The following is a 16121-nucleotide window of genomic DNA, read 5'->3' on the forward strand; positions in this document are numbered from 1 at the left end:
TGATGCTGTTTCACTTATGCTGGAAGTGCAGGGTGAAAGAGCAGATCTCCGGCACTGTGGGGTTGCTGAGTGGACGTGGGTCATGAGTTTACACCGACCTGTATCGTTAGGGTTCCCAAATCGACTGTACACTCTGGGGAAAGCCCGAGTGCCTGAGTCACATGGGCAGCAGTGGGTGCAGCACTGCCCCATACCGGTACAGGGCTGAGTGGTGTTTGCAGGGCACCGCACAGTATTCAAGAATTTAAGTGACTAGGGTGCCCCAGGGCAACTCCGACTGGGTCAGCAGAACACTTGCTGCTCACATGAGCATCCTGGCTTCTCCTGTACAGCTGTTTCTAGCTGTGGCAACGAGTTTTTCCTTACAATGAGAAACAGCTACTGAGGGGAAGCCCAGCAGCGTCTACCTCCACCGGGGCTGCTCCACCCACAAGAGGAGGGCTGCTAGGAGCCTATAGCCGCCTCTGGGAGAGCGACACAAGCCACCAGCAGGATCAACTCAACTGGGGTCTGGTGGCAGAGCCAGGATGCTCCTCAGTGAGGTACTCCAAGGGGGAGAAAGGGCTGGGAGGGGAGAAGGGGCTGGTGGGGGCAGGAGGAGACAGGGGCAGGTGGAGCTGCAGAAAGGAGCTCACTTTGATTTAATGTTGTTCTATGTCCACCTACAAAGGAGACAAGGTGGGATGGAATGGGATACAGGAAGGTGACTGGACACAGCCATGGAAATGGGACAGAGGGGAATGGGGGAAGATAACTGGAACCCGGATGGAGTCGGGGGAGGGAATGACTGGATCCAGCCTGGGAGATGGGGTGGAGGGGGAAGGTGACTGAAGCTGTTGGAGGGCTAAGGGGGGAAGGTGACGATGGAAGGTGACTGGAGCTTTGATGGGGCGGGGAGAGAAGTGACGATAGAGGTTGGGGGGAAGGAGACCTGGAGCCAGGATGGGGCGAGGGGGGGAAGGTGACTGGAGCTGGGATGGGGGGGTAGGGGGGAAGGTGAGAGGAGCTGGGGTGGGGGGGAAGGTGATGATGGGAGGAAGGTGACTGGAGCTGGGATGTGGGGATGGGGGGAAGGTGAGAGGAGCTGGGATGGGGCTGTGGGGGGGGATGGTGACGATGTGGGGTGGAGCAGGGGGAAGGTGACTGGAGCCGAGATGTGGCGGGGATGAGGGGAAGGTGACAATGGGGGCGGGAAGTGACTGGAGCTGGCATGGGCTGGGGTGAGGGTTGATTTCAGAAGAGGCTGCACTGGGGTGGGGGGGCGGTTGAGACCCCCACTCCGTACAGTGCCAGGAAGGCTGCATATACAGCTCACAGTGAGCCCAAGTAGTGGTTGCCATGGGAACCACAACTTTCTGTATTGCCCATCTTTGTGCGTAGTGTTAAATTACTTGCAAGTTTGTGTTAATGTATGTTGTGAAGAACAGGTTTGAAGGGGCTATCTGGGCCTGTTGCTGCTGCCCCTGCATTTTGTTATAATCCACATTTGGTTGATGTTGTTAGAGCAAAAGGTCAACTATTTGCCTATAGGCCCAGCTGTTATATCAGGAGCAACGACTGTTTCTGCAAAACACCCGCTGCAGCCTTCTGTGCAGCAAGATTATGTGATAACACAAGGCGGCCAAACCACCCTAGGTGAGACAGACAGACACTGCTATTTCAGTCTAACATATGCCTCAGAGTGGAGTGTGGGGCGGGTGGGGGGGGGGAAGGGGGTGCTGTGGAAAGAAGTGATGAGTTCAAGCAAATGTTAAACCGCATCCTGTTATACATCCATTCCCTTGCCTCTCTCTCAATCTGCATACAAGGCCTTTTGAAATGTTCCTTCCGCATACGCGTATCAGGTATGCATGCTAACGTGTTTGTTGCTAGGTATAAAAAGGTTTGCTCCGCACTTGTAAGGGGCGCTCTCTCTCTGGCATTAGCCGAGGAGAGCACCCACTCAGCTGACTGGTCAATAAAAACTTAAAGCCGTCTTCTAGACTCCCGTGCCTCCTTGGGGTAATTGGGCAGCTCCAGGGGGAAACGAGCCCATTTGGCTAACAATGTGGCCTTGCAGTCACGTTCTCAACTGTACATGCCAGATCCTGCCATGGCTCTCCCTGGGCAGGCCAGTCAGACATCCTGTACTGTGGCAGAGAGAAGGAACAGTGCTGACTGTCCCATCACCTGCAATAGCTGTGGCTGCTGCTCTGAGTGCTTGGCATGGTTCCTAACATCTGCTCTTCTTTGCCAGTCACAGGTATCAAACCAAGGACATCCTGGCCTAGAAAGGCCCTGCTCATCCTCGGGTTCCTCTTTGCTTTGGCTGCGATTGCCTTAGTTGCGATGGCAGTGAGTCAGAACAAGCCACTCCCAAAGAATATTAAGGTATTGTGAGGGGGGCCATTACAAGAGAAACAGCATAACTGGGTGGGGCCTGGGTAGCTCCAAGACACCCCTGAATTTTCAGGTGTTTCACCCACCACATCTTTTGGGTCTTGCTAATTCCCTCTGTTATCTCCCTGAACCTCAAGCATTTTCTCTTCCCAATTTCCCTGTAAAAACAAGCCCATTTCTGGTGGTTTTCATAGGTGACTCTGTACTAACCCATCGGTCAGTTCCATTGTAACACTATAGCTTCCAAGTTCGTACTCCCTTTCACAGGTGCCAGCTTCCTCCGGGCCCCCAGGGTGCTCAACCTCCCGCCCCACCCCTTCCCACGCAGTTCTGCCCCCTCCCCCCCAGCACCTCCTGCATGCCCCAGAACAGCTGATCGGAGCAGTCAGAAGGCACTTGGAGGGAGGGGGAGGAGTTGATTGATGGGGCTGCAGACAGACAGGAGGCTCCGGTGGGGAGCTGGCTGCTGGTGGGTGCTGAGCACCGACTCATTTTTTTCCATGGGTGCTCCAGCCCTGGAGCACCCATGGAGTCAGCACCTGTGCTCCCTTTGGTGGAAACTTTACAGGCCAGGACTGCGAGGAAGGCCAGTGATCTGCCCCGTTCCTGGGGGCACCCAATACCAGCGGTGTCTCAACTGATGCTCAGTGCATGCAGCTCAGAGCCGGCTGTCATAGAGAGAGCCTGGAGCACTGGGCCTGGGGCAAGATCTGAGGCCTGAACCAGAGGCTGTGAACCAAAGTCAGGCCATGGATTAAAGCAGATGCTCACAAGTTCACTGCCCAGTACACGACCTTGGCAAAGTTGTTGCTAGTGTACAAGGCACTAGATATTTACATAAATATATTCCAGCTAGTGCAGATCCATCCCCATCTAGTACAAGATAAGATGGTTTGACAGAATAATGATTGGGGAGGTTTTGTCCAAGATATCAGGAACAAGGGGAGGTAACAAACAAATGTCATGAAACACATATGGTGGTGTATTCTTGTTTGTCGTAGCCGATAAGTGTCGGGGTATTTTGCCTTAATTCTTTGTTCGGCCAAGGGGACAGCAGAAATTCCTGCTGCTGACTGAACTGTTCCTTGCCGTAGGTAGGGTTACCATACGTCCGGATTTTCCCGGACATGTCCGGCTTTTGGGGGCTCAAATCCCCGTCCGGGGGGAAATCCCCAAAAGCCGGGCATGTCCGGGAAAATCGGGAGGGAGGGAGGGAGGGCTCGGCCGGGGCCTCTTTGGCCGGGGCCGGTGCGGGGCCGGGCCGGGGTCACGGGGCCGGGGGCATGGTGCCGGGCCGGGTGCGGGGCCGGCCGGGGAGCCGGGGTCGCGGGGGGGGGTGCGCGGGGCCGGGAGCCGGGCCGGGCTGCCGGGGGGTGCGCTGGGCCGCGGGGCCGGGAGCCGGTCCGGGGTAGCAGGGGGTGCGCGGAGCCGGTCCGGGCCGCTGGGGGGTGCGCTGGGCCGCGGGGCCGGGAGCCGGTCCGGGCCGCCGGAGGGTGCGCTGGGCCGCGGGGCCGGGAGCCGGTCCGGGGTAGCGGGGGGTGCGCGGGGCCGGGAGCCGGTCCGGGCCGCCGGGGGGTGCGCTGGGCCGCGGGGCCGGGAGCCGGTCCGGGGTAGCGGGGGGTGCGCTGGGCTGGGAGCCGGTCCGGGGTCGCGGGGCCGGGCCGCCGGGGGGTGCGCTGGGCCGCTGGGGGCCGGCAGTGCTGGGCGGGCCAGGGGTGGTCGGCCGGGGGCCGGGGCCGGCACCCCAGGGCCCAAGCCGACCCAGGCTGGAGCCGCCGGGGGGCCAGCCTGGGCCGCGCCTCCTCCCCCCACACTCCCCCTTACCTGCTTCAGGCTTCCCGCGAATTAAATGTTCGTGGGAAGCAGGGGAGGGGGCGGAGACTTTGGGGGAGGGGCGGAGTGGGGGCGGGGCTGGGGGCGGGGCCGGGGCCCCGTGGAGTGTCCTCCATTTGGAGGCACAAAATATGGTAACCCTACCGTAGGGCACTCGTGTTAAGGTACTGGTAACCACCGAGACAGGGCGCTAGAACTGTGTCTTGGCAATAAACCTGGCCAAGTGCCTGTGTCACTGAACCGTGCCTGTGGTCTTTCTTTATGAGTACATGAAAGTCTGCTGAATGAGTGGGCTGTACTCAAGGTTTGCTAACCAGCTGTCTGTGCGGAACTGGACAGCATGCTGAAAAACACACACACAAGCTGACTGACCCTGGCACTAGGCATAAGCAGACTAAGCAATTGCTTAGGGCTCTGAGTAGCTCAAGGGGGGTCCCCTATTCGCTTTTTATTATAAGAACTTGCCTGTTTCAGTATTGTGGGGGTGGAATATTCCTGCTCAGGGCCCCCAATGGGCTAGCACCACCTCTGCTGTAGCTACACTTACTAGTGCTCCCAGTAAGTGAAGAGTGCTCTTGTCCCACTGTCTGGCCTCACTGACTACTATTCACAGTGTCCCGTGCATTGGTCCAGAGATAACTGGTTTGTTTTATCCACAGTACGGGATTGTGCTGGATGCTGGTTCGTCTCACACTAACTTGTACGTGTATGAGTGGCCAGCAGAGAAGGAGAATGACACTGGGGTGGTGCACCAGGTGGAAGTGTGTAAAGTAGAAGGTAAGCCACGAGGGAGGAGGAAGGGGGGAACAGGAGGGGCGATGAGGTGATGAACAGAGAGTGCAGGAGGGATGGTGAAAATAATGTAATGCTTGTCAACTGGTACAACTTCCAACCTGCCCTAAATCACTCCTCACCTGTGTAGAGGCCAACCTGCCTCTCCTGTTTGGTTTTGTTAATACAGAAATCAACAGTAAAATGACACAAAGCTAAGCTCTTACCGTCTCCTCAGTGTGGGCTACTCCTAGATTCAGCCCTCAGGACTGCTCCATCCCCACTCTAGATCCTGTCTAGCAGAGATCCACTTCCATTTCCCTCATAGCCTGGTGGGGTAAAATGCCATCTGCTGCAGTGAGTGAGCAGAATTCAACTAACTTTTGCAGCAGAGTCAGCACCTACTAATGGGGAGGTGCAAACACCACCATCCTGTTAGACATCTACTAGCCAGAGCTTTCTATAACCTTGCAAAACAGATAAAATATCCTCAATCGAATCGCAGTGCCGTAGAAAAAAATCTCTGCTGCAGAAGTGACCTCTGGGGATTCCAGAAGAAATCCCAGCAGGCTGCTGAGAAGTCACGCAGTTTTACTGACCGGAACTGCTGCGTCAAGTACTTTCAGGACTGGTCAATACACAGTGCATCTCTGATCACAGCTACCCTATTCTCCATACAGTTGAACAGGCTGATATGCTCTATAAGAGAAGCACCACATTATCTGTATATAAACATAACTCCAGTTCATCAGGGCAGCTAGTATGTCTGTAGTCTGTATTCCTTGATTAGTTCTTAAACATAAGAATGGCCAAACGAGCTATTAAATAACCACATAGACCCAGACACCCAGATCATATTCAGGTTGGCAATACTTTCTTAAAATCATCGTGTAAATGGGCCTTTGTGTGATCCAGGAAGCTCTTGGCAGGGCTGGCCCTAGACCAAATGCGCTCCAGGCGAGGAGCGTCTTTGCCCTCCCCCATTTGTTAAACTTTTGAATACCTTATTTTTTACAATTACACAATAAAACAAGGTTCACAATGTCACAGTTGGGTTCTCATTTCACTTCAGTTCGTTCTTATATCTCACTGACTGGCGATGCCCTGCCCCTTAGCTATCTGCACGGGCATGGCTGGCATCATTCTAGGAGGTTCGAAGAAAATGTAGTTCTCAGAAAGTCTGGAGGGTTCCCCGAGATTCTACAAAGGTCCAGAACATTCTAGGAGGTTAGTGAAAAATGAATCCACATACAGAATAGCTGAAACATTTTAGTTCAAACATTCTATTTTCCCTTTTGTCGCTAACAATAAAAACAGCACTCCGACCCTGGCAACCCTCACACCTGACATCCCAAGCGCTCGCCTTGGTCACCTGCCCCTAAATCAAGCCCTGGTACTTGGTGCCAGCCGACATAGAGTACCAGGGGTGCATAGGGTTTTACAGGAATCCCCTGGGTCAGATGCATATTAAGGTCACCAAAGGATGACATCTAAGGTCTCTGTCAAGAGCCAGAGCCCCCTGGTCATCATAATCTCTTTGAAATGCATATGCGGATAATAAAGAGTTATGTATCTATACTGGAAATTATGTTCTCATACCCTTGGAGTTAAGGCAGGTAACCATGAGATGACAGGCCTTAAACAGATTCCTTTGAAGCAGGAGATAGCAGACATTTATCTCCTGTCTGGTCATTGTGTCTCACAACATACGCGTATGGAGCCAGATGCTGATTAGAAGATTGCAAAGTTGACAAGAAAGGGCAGTCACAGGAAAAACAATCAGCAGAGGGTGACCTGTTTATGAAAAAGAACAAAGGATGGTTCTGATATAAGTAAAGATAGCAAGAGACACCCTGCATCCTTCTCCTAGGCAATATGCTGACAGGTTGCTTGTCTGGCTGGAAAACACTGGTGAGCAATACTTCATTAGACATGAGAACACCAGTAGTAGGTGAGATCAGTTGAAGCAGCCAAGCTAGGAGTGCATTCAGGAGTAGGTATCAGGGTATGTGGAATGGTGGGCCTTTATTCTTGACTTTTCTGTTCTGATAGTGCAAAGAACCTGAGCCTGCACAGGGAAAGTCCAGGCATTTCCCTGATGGGAGCAGAGGATGTTACGTCTGTTTATTTTTGTTGGGTTTTTTAAATTGCTATTTGGAGTTTATTGGTTTTAAGAAATTGTAAATGTCATTAATGGGGTGTATAAATACCAACATGGTAGTTGGTAAAAGATGATGTCTGTGCTGGATCAGACAAGAGGTGAGGTGTCGGTACAGTAACTCCTCACTTAACGTTGTAGTTATGTTCCTGAAAAATGCGACTTTAAGCGAAACGATGTTAAGGGAATCCAATTTCCCCATAAGAATTCATGTAAAGGGTGGGGTTAGGTTCCAGGGAAATTTTTTTTTGCCAGACAAAAGGCATTATATACATTTTAAACCTGCACCATCAGTTATACTGGCGCCACCTCCAGTCATGGGGGGCTCCAAGGTACCTGACCCAGCTGCCAGAGAGCCAGAGGTGCAGGAAGACCCTGTCCCACGAGCCACCTCCTCCTCGCCAGACAAGGGGGGGGTGGGCACCACCACCACCCTTCCAGCGATGGACACCAGGGGACACCAGGACCTTCTTAGAAGAGTGGCCCTAAACCTGAATCTCCTGGCAAAGTGGAAGCGTTTTTCCATCTGGTCTCTCAGAGGGGCACCGAACCACAGCTAGCGCCAATTCCCCTTGTTTTGCACTACCTGTTATACCTCAGGCAGCAGGGATTGGCAATATCATCTCTCAGGGTACACCTGGCTGCCATTTCAGCCGTCCACCGGGGGCAGCGGGTAGGTCTGTCTTCGGCAATCCCATGGTGGGCTGGTTTCTCAAGGGCTTCCACAGCCTTTATTCCCAGGTACGATGTACCCGTTCCCCAGTGGGACCTCAGCCTGGTCATGGGGCCCCCTTTCAATCCCATGGCGACCTGCCCTCTGTCCTACCTTTCCTGGAAGGTGGCCTTTCTGGTGGCCATAACCATGGCCAGAAGGGTATCCGAGCTCAGAGTGCTGACTTCCAAGCCCCCCTATACGGTCTTTTATAAAGACAAGGTGCAGCTACACCCTCACTCTGCGTTTCTGCCAAAGATAGTCTTACGGTTTCATGCAACAGAGGGTCCTGTGGCACCTTTGAGACTAACAGAAGTATAGGGAGCATAAGCTTTCGTGGGTAAGAACCTCACTTCTTCAGATGCAAGTAATGGAAATTTCCATTACTTGTATCTGAAGAAGTGAGGTTCTTACCCACGAAAGCTTATGCTCCCTATACTTCTGTTAGTCTTAAAGGTGCCACAGGACCCTCTGTTGCTTTTTACAGATTCAGACTAACACGGCTACCCCTCTGATACTTTACAGTTTCATGTGAACCAAGACATATTTTTACCTGTGTTCTTCCCTAAGCCTCATGCAAGTAACAGAGAACGCATGTTCCATTTCCCTGGATGTCAGGCGTGCCCTAGCATTCTAACTGAGCGCACAAAGACATTTCGTAAGTCATCACAGCTCTTTATTGCAATCGCAGAAAGGATGAGGGGGCTCCCGATCTCATCCCAGCACACTTTATCGTGGATCACATCCTGTATCAGGACTTGCTACGACCTGGCAAAACTTCCAGCCCCTCCGCTTACGGCGCACTCCACAAGAGCACAGGTGTCGTCCACAGTATTCCTGGCACAGGTCCCTATACAGGACATATGCAAGGCAGCAACATGGTCCTCTGTCCACACCTTCACGTCACACTACGCCATTACCCAGCAGGTGAGGGGCAATGCAGCCTTTGGCAGAGCAGTCCTGCATTCAGCAACCAAGTGAACTCCGATCCCTCCCTCAGGGAAACTGCTTGGAAGTCACCTATTGGAATGCACATGAGCAAGCACTCGAAGAAGAAAAAATGGTTACCTACCTCTAGTAACAGTTGTTGTTTGAGATGTGTTGCTCATGTCTATTCCAAATCCCACCCACTCCCCTCTGTTGGAGTGTTCCGGCAAGAAGGAACTGAGCAGGCGGTGGGTCCAGGGCCGGCTCCAGGATTTTGGCCGCCCCAAGCAGCCAAAACCAAAAAAAAAAAAGCCGCGATTGCGATCTGTGGCGGCAATTCAGCAGGAGGTCCTTCACTCCCAGGTGGAGTGAGGGTCTGCGTTGTCTCCCTGAACACGATCATCCCTTCCCTGGATCCGGGAGACTGGTATGGTGCCCTTGACATAAAAGATGCATACTTTCACATAGCCATTCAGCCTGCGCACAGACGATGCCTATGGTTTGTGGTCAACCACAAACATTATCCATTCATGGTCCTCCCATTCGGTCTATCAACGGCTCCCCGAGTTTTCACCAAGTGTATGTCAGTCGTAGCAGCCTTCCTCCGCAGGAGGCAGGGGCAGGTATATCCCTGCCTCGACGACTGGTTAATATGGGGGCGCTCCAGGGAGCAGGTAGAGTCTCAAGTCCAATTAGTCAGATTCACTTTCAAGAGACTGGGACTCTTCCTCAACGTGAACAAGTCAACCTTATCACCGACCCAAAGAACAGAATTCGTCGGGGCAGCGCTGGATTCGGTACAGGCAAGGGCACTGCTGCCAGAGACCCGGTTCCAAGCCATGACAGACATTATTCAAAACCTCAGGCAGTACCCGACCACTACAGCAAGGGGATGCCTGAGTCTCCTCGGCCACTTGGCAGCCTGCACTTACGTGGTCCGATATGCTAGACTGAGGCTCAGACCCCTACAAGCATGGCTCGCGTTGGTCTCCGCCTGGGGCACGACAGCCTTGACTCAGTGGTCACAGTGCCAGAGCAAGTACTTGAGTCCCTCCAATGGTGGCTCGACCCTCAGTCAGTGTGCGAGGGAGTCCCCTTCAACAGCCCATAACCTTCTCTGTCCCTAGTAATGGACGCGTCAGCTCTGGGTTGAGGGGCTCATCTGGGAGATCTCCGAACGCAAGGCCTATGGTCGCAGGACGAGCTCTCACTCCATATCAATATTAAGGAGCTCAGAGCGGTGCTACTAGCCTGCCAGACCTTCCTGTCCCGACTACAAGATCAGTGCGTGGCAGTGATGTCCAACAACACCACTGCCATGTTTTACATCAACAAACAGGGTGGAACCCATTCCTCCCCCCATGTCAGGAAGCCCTCCAGCTATGGGAGTTGTGCATAGCCCATTCCATTCACCTGGAGGCGTCACATCTCCTGGGAGTGCAGAACAAACTAGCGGATCACCTCAGCAGGTGGTTCCGGACGGATAGACCACTCATTGCTGATGTCATACATTCCATTTTCCGAAGGTGGGGGTTTCCCCAGGTAGATCTGTTTGCCACCCGGAGCAACAGAAAAATGCCCAACATTCTGCTCCTTCCAGAAACACACCCCGGGCTTGATCTCGGACATGTTCATGCTACCCTGGGGGGACTGCCTCACGTATGCCTTTCAACTGGTCCCACTCGCATACAAGGTACTGCTCACGATCCGCAGAGACAAGGCAGAAATAATTCTGTTGGCCCCAGCATGGCCACGCCAACATTGGTACACCACGCTTCTGGAGCTGTCCGTGGACACTTTGATCCTGCTACCGCTTTACCCAGATCTCATCACCCAGGATCACAGTCACCTTCACCACACAGACCTCCAGTCCCTCCATCTCACGGCATGGAAGCTTCACGGTTAAACCCAATGGAGCTCCTGTGCTTGGAACCGATAAGGCAGGTTCTGCTTGGCAGCAGGATACCATCCACCAGAGCCACTTATCTAGCTAAGTGGAAGAGGTTCACTTGCTGATGTGCCCAGCATCGCACACTTCCACTCCAGGCGCTTATACTACTCATTCTGGATTACCTCCTTCACCTGAAACAACAGGGCCTAGCAGGGTCATCCATCAGGCTACACCTCGCTGCTATATCTGCCTTCCACCCTGGAGAGTTGGGACGTTCTGTGTTCGCCAACCCTATGGTAGGCCATTTCCTCAAGGGCCTGGAAAGATTATATCCACAGACTCGAAGACCTGTGCCTGCATGGGACCTCAATCTGGTCCTCTCCAGACTAATGGGGCCCCCTTTCGAGCCATTGGTGACTTACTCCCTTCTGTATTTGTTGTGGAAGATGGCATTCCTGGTCGCTATCTCATTGGCTAGGAGGGTGTCCAAGTTAAAAGTGCTAACCTCCAACCCTTCGTACACGGTCTTCCACAAGGACAAGGTGAAACTCAGGCCTCACCCAGCCTTCCTTCCCAAGGTGGTGTCCCAATTTCATACTAACAAAGACCTTTTTCTACCAGTCTTCTATCCCAAGCCTCATACCAGTGCATAGGAGCAGAGGTTTCACTCACCAGATGTCCAGCATGCACTAGCATTCTACATCTAGCGCACTAAACCTTTCAGGAAATCAAACCAGCTGTTCGTTGCGATGGTAGACTGGATGAAAGGGCTCCCGGTCTCTTCCCAATGCATTTCTTCCTGGATCACAGACTGCATCCACACATGCTACGAGCTGGCTAAGGTCCCAGCCCCGGCTGTTACGGCACACTCCACAAGGGCACAAGCTTCATCAGCGGCTTTCCTGGCCCAGATCCCCATTCAGGAGATCTGCAGAGCGGCAACCTGGTCATTGGTGCATACGTGTACCACTCACTATGCTATCAGCCAGCATTCCAGAGATGATGTAGCATTCGGCAGAGTGGTGCTCCAGTCAGCAAATCCTTAACTCCGACCCCACCTCCGGGGGAGACCTTGGAAGTCACCTGATTGGAATCGACTTGAACAAGCACTCAAAGAAGAAAAACTGTTGTTCTTTGAGATGTGTTGTTCACGTCCATTCCAATACCCACCCTCCTTCCCCTCTGTCAGAGTAGCTGGCAAGAAGGAACTGAAGGGGGGTCGGGTCAGTAGGGTCATATATTGAGTGCCATGAGGGTGCCACTCCTGGGGGCTCCACAGCCGACCCAACGGGAGCTGCTAAGGGAAAACGTTCCAACGACTGTGCACACAATGCACGCACACCTGATCGGAATGGACGTGAACAACACATCTCGAAGAACAACAGTTATGAGAAGGTGAGTAACTGTTTTTTCCCAGGTTTCAGAGTGGTAGCCTGTGACGGTGCTGCCCGTGGGAGCCAGCTGAGGTCACTCAATTAGAGTGAACTGCAGACAAAATGGGGCAGAGAAACCCCAGAAGCTGGTGGTTATTCCAATACTTAGATTTACCAAGCCAGCACAAAACAGCTTCTATAGTACCGCACTGGTTACTTAGAAATCCAAACAACGCAGTTCCCTTAAAGTGCCCAGCCTCAGGTCTCCGTCCAGATTCACCTGTTAGATATGATGATTACTGAAAATCTTACTTCATCATATAAAAGAAAAGGTTCTTCCACCCCCAAAGGATCAGCCACATACCCAGGTTCAATTATAAATTAGATCTTACCCAAAATACACATTATAGTCAATTCTTATTAACTAAGCTAAAATTTATTAAAAAAGAAAAGAGAGAGTGTTGGTTAAAAGATCAATCTACAGACAGACTTGAATTCAATTCTTGAGGTTCAGATACAGAGCAGAGGTGAGCTTGTCATTGCCAAAAGTCCTTTTAGAAATAGTCCATAGGTTATATAGTCCAATGTCCATATTCAGGGTGGCTCCAGTCAATGACTGGGGATCTCAATCCTTGTGGCTTAAGGTTTCCCCCTCTTGAAACCCAAAGCAGATGTGAGATGATACAGCATCATGTCCCAGGGTTCTTATACATTTCCAGCAGCCTTTCAGCCTGAGAAAACAATAGGCTTAATTCTCCTTCCAAACATCCTGGCAATTAGCAAAGGGTAATTTATCCATTAAACAGTTCAGACACAGGTTACCACAACCTTCAAAAGAGACATATACACAATAATACTATTTCACACAAGTATCATCATAAATGTTAATATTCCTTTTTGATCTTCGAATTAAAGTTACAGCAATAGACAAGACTTGTTTGCTTACATCACAAGCCCTGAGCAAACATCTACCCTTGAGATCTCTAACAATGCAGACTTGCATTTCAAAGCTCTATTCATTTACATATCTTCCTAACCAGTTTCTACAATTCACCCATGGGTCAGGTCAGTCTGAGTTAATTAACTCTTTCTGGCCCTGTCATCTTTTAATGAAATATTATTTTACACTCATAACGTCACATAGCCTTGTTAGTATGTATCAGCAAAAACGACGAGGAGTCCTTGTGGCACCTTAAAGACTAACAAATTTATTTGGGCATAAGCTTTCGTGGGCTAGAACCCACTTCATCAGATGCATGGAGTGGAAAATACAGTAGCAGGTATATATACATAGTATATGAAAAGATGGGAGTTGCCTTACCAAATGGGGGGGCAGTCTAACGAGACAATTCAATTAACAGTAGAATACCAAGGGAGGAAAAATCACTTTTGTAGTGGTAATGAGGGTGGCCCATTTCAAACAGTTGACAAGAAGGTGGACTATAGGTGACGGAATGCTACGGCCCCCAACTAAAACCTCTCCAGCGCATCATCAAGGATCTACAACCTATCCTGAAGGATGATCCCTCACTCTCACAGACCTTGGGGGACAGGCCAGTCCTCACTTCCAGACAGCCCCCCAACCTGAAGCAAATACTCCTCAGCAACTACACACCACACAACAAAAACAGTAACCCAGGAACCAAACCCTGCAACAAACCCCTGTGCCAACTCTGTTCACATATCTATTCAAGGGACACCATCATAGGACCTAACCACATCAGCCACACTATCAGGGGCTCGTTCACCTGCACATCTACCCATGTGATATATGCCATCATGTGCCAGCAATGCCCCTCTGCCATGTACATTGGCCAAACCGGACAGTCTCTACGCAAAAGAATAAATGGACACAAATCTGACATCAGGAATCATAACATTCAAAAACCAGTAGGAGAACACTTCAACCTCCTTGGTCACTCAATAACAGACTTAAAAGGGGCCATTCTTCAACAAAAAAACTTCAAAAACAGACTCCAGTGTGAAACTGCAGAATTGGAATTAATTTGCAAGCTAGACACCATTAAATTAGGCCTGAATACAGACTGGGAGTGGATGGGTCATTACAAAAACTAATTTTACCATACTAATTTCCCCCTACTGTTACTCACACCTTCTTGTCAACTGTTTTTCCATGTGCCCAGGTGTGTTGCTCACAGTTCCCAGCTTCTTTCCAACCGACGCTCTACCCAAAAGTGTGTGCTCCTGCTCTCTCTCACTCAGCTTTTTCTCAGGGTCACACTATAAGTGCTTCTTTGGCTGTCTCTGGGACTTCCTTGGGGCCTTCTCTGTGGTGTTTCTCCTGCCTTTCTCTCTCTCACACCCCACTCCCTCCAACAATACCCAGCCCTCTGTGTTTACATTCAGTCCCCAGTCACACCCCTCAGCCCACATAGCGCAGATTCCTAACCAGCCTTTGCAGGTGGCCTGTGTTTTGGGTGGTGGCTCCTGCTGTTTCAGGTGTGTCTATTCCATAAAGGAGCTCAGGTGCTTTTTACATTTGTTCTGCGTGACGGGCAGTTGTTTCAGCCACCAGCTTCCATGAAGTTTCACCCACCCCCAGCATAAGGATGTGAACACTTACTTGATAGAGGAGGAATTCTTAGCAGTCTATTAGACAAGCTTTAAGGCTGGGTTTAATAGGAGGGCTGCTATTGATGTCTCTGCAATAGAGGTTAGGAGTAATATGCAGGGTTCACTGTGGTCTGTAGGACTCGGTTAAGAGAGCATGAAATGGAATGTCATATTCTTCCCCTTCTTCCCAGGTCTGGGGATCTCAGGTTACTCCCAGGACACAGAGAAAGCTGGCCTCTCCCTTCAGCACTGCATGAAAAGAGCTCAGGAAGTGGTTCCAGAACAGCAGCACAGAGAGACCCCTGTCTACCTCGGGGCTACAGCTGGAATGCGGCTGCTCAGGTACTGCAGACATGTAACCTTCACCTTCTCTCAGGCCTGGTCTACACTACACAGTTAGGTGTAATCTCAGTGTGTACATACTACAGCCTTGCTCCTGACAATGTAAGTGCCCTACTACACCAACAATGACTTCACCTCCGTGGGTACATATGGCTTACCTCAGTGTAGTTAGGGCGACAGTGTCTGTGTAGACACTCCAACTGTTGGCTGTCTTGTCAATTTCACAGCAGGTGACTTACGTTTCTAGTGTAGACATACCCTCAGGGACGGGAAATACCAAGGGCTGATTTCATAACTGGTGCCCCTCAATAGATTGACATGGGACTGTGCTGGCCCCACACTACACAGCTTGTGTCCTGTTCAGTCCTCCTCCTTCCCATCCACGGGAATGGCTCAGCCACGTGTGAGCCCATCCTGCGTGTAGAACAGAACCTTCTGACCGGGAATCATTGGGAATGAGTGTTCCGGTGTCTGAGACACCAAGGGATATCCAGGGTTCCTCCATCAGCCTTTGCTATCTCTGCCTCACACAATCTGCCCCTCTTTTCTCCTCACCTCAGACTCCCCCTGCTCTCCCCACCAAGTCTTCTCCCTCTCTTTCTGCTTCCTCCCTTCACCACTCTGCTCTGACTCCTTTCCCTGCCCTGACTTTCTTTCCCCATACAGTGCCCATGCACTGTACTGGCCCCATTACAGGGACACTCAGATGGTGGTAGTATCATCCCAAACTGGCCCATATGAGTGGATGCCTGGACATCTCTTGTATTCTAGTGAAACGGAGGCATATCCCCATCCCTACTCCTGGCATCTTGGCTGGCCAGGTTACTCCCAGATGAGTATTGCCTACAGAGACTCCATGAAGGTACAGTGTGGCATGCTGTTTCTTTTGTAGCAGTGATACAATGGCTTGTGAGGGGAATCCCGGGGTGTGATGTCTAAGACGGCAGTTCTTTCATGGAGGTCGTGGAAGTCACGGATTCCGTGACTTTTTCCGTAACCTCCGTGACTTCCCCTGCGGCTGGTGCGGCTGACTTCAGGGCCACCTGAGCGCCCCATGGCCAGCCTCATTAGCCGCTGCTGGAGCAACCGGGGCCAGCTGCTCCGGCGGTACCTGGGGCCAGCCACACCAGCCACTGCTTGGGAGGCCCCGGACAGCTGGCT

The 16121-nt window shown here is 51.6% G+C and overlaps 1 protein-coding gene across 12 annotated transcripts in view; it reads left to right on the forward strand.

Moving 5' to 3' along the window:
• Window positions 1-16121, forward strand: part of ENTPD1 (ectonucleoside triphosphate diphosphohydrolase 1) — a 100970-nt gene that overhangs the window by 76803 nt on the left and 8046 nt on the right. For 6 of the 12 annotated variants that reach the window (XM_065552722.1, XM_065552720.1, XM_065552718.1 and 3 more), the window contains 3 exons: window positions 2237-2370; window positions 4872-4989; window positions 14810-14960. In XM_065552722.1, coding sequence (XP_065408794.1) covers window positions 2329-2370; window positions 4872-4989; window positions 14810-14960 — 311 coding nt within the window. In that variant the 5' untranslated portion in view covers window positions 2237-2328. Of the gene's footprint in view, window positions 1-103; window positions 543-2236; window positions 2371-4871; window positions 4990-14809; window positions 14961-16121 lie in introns of those variants that run through there. The other 6 variants (XM_065552724.1, XM_065552717.1, XM_065552716.1 and 3 more) reach the window with 4 other exon arrangements.

This window comes from Chrysemys picta, chromosome 7, assembly GCF_011386835.1.
Source record: "Chrysemys picta bellii isolate R12L10 chromosome 7, ASM1138683v2, whole genome shotgun sequence".
NCBI classification, from domain to species: domain Eukaryota; kingdom Metazoa; phylum Chordata; order Testudines; family Emydidae; genus Chrysemys; species Chrysemys picta.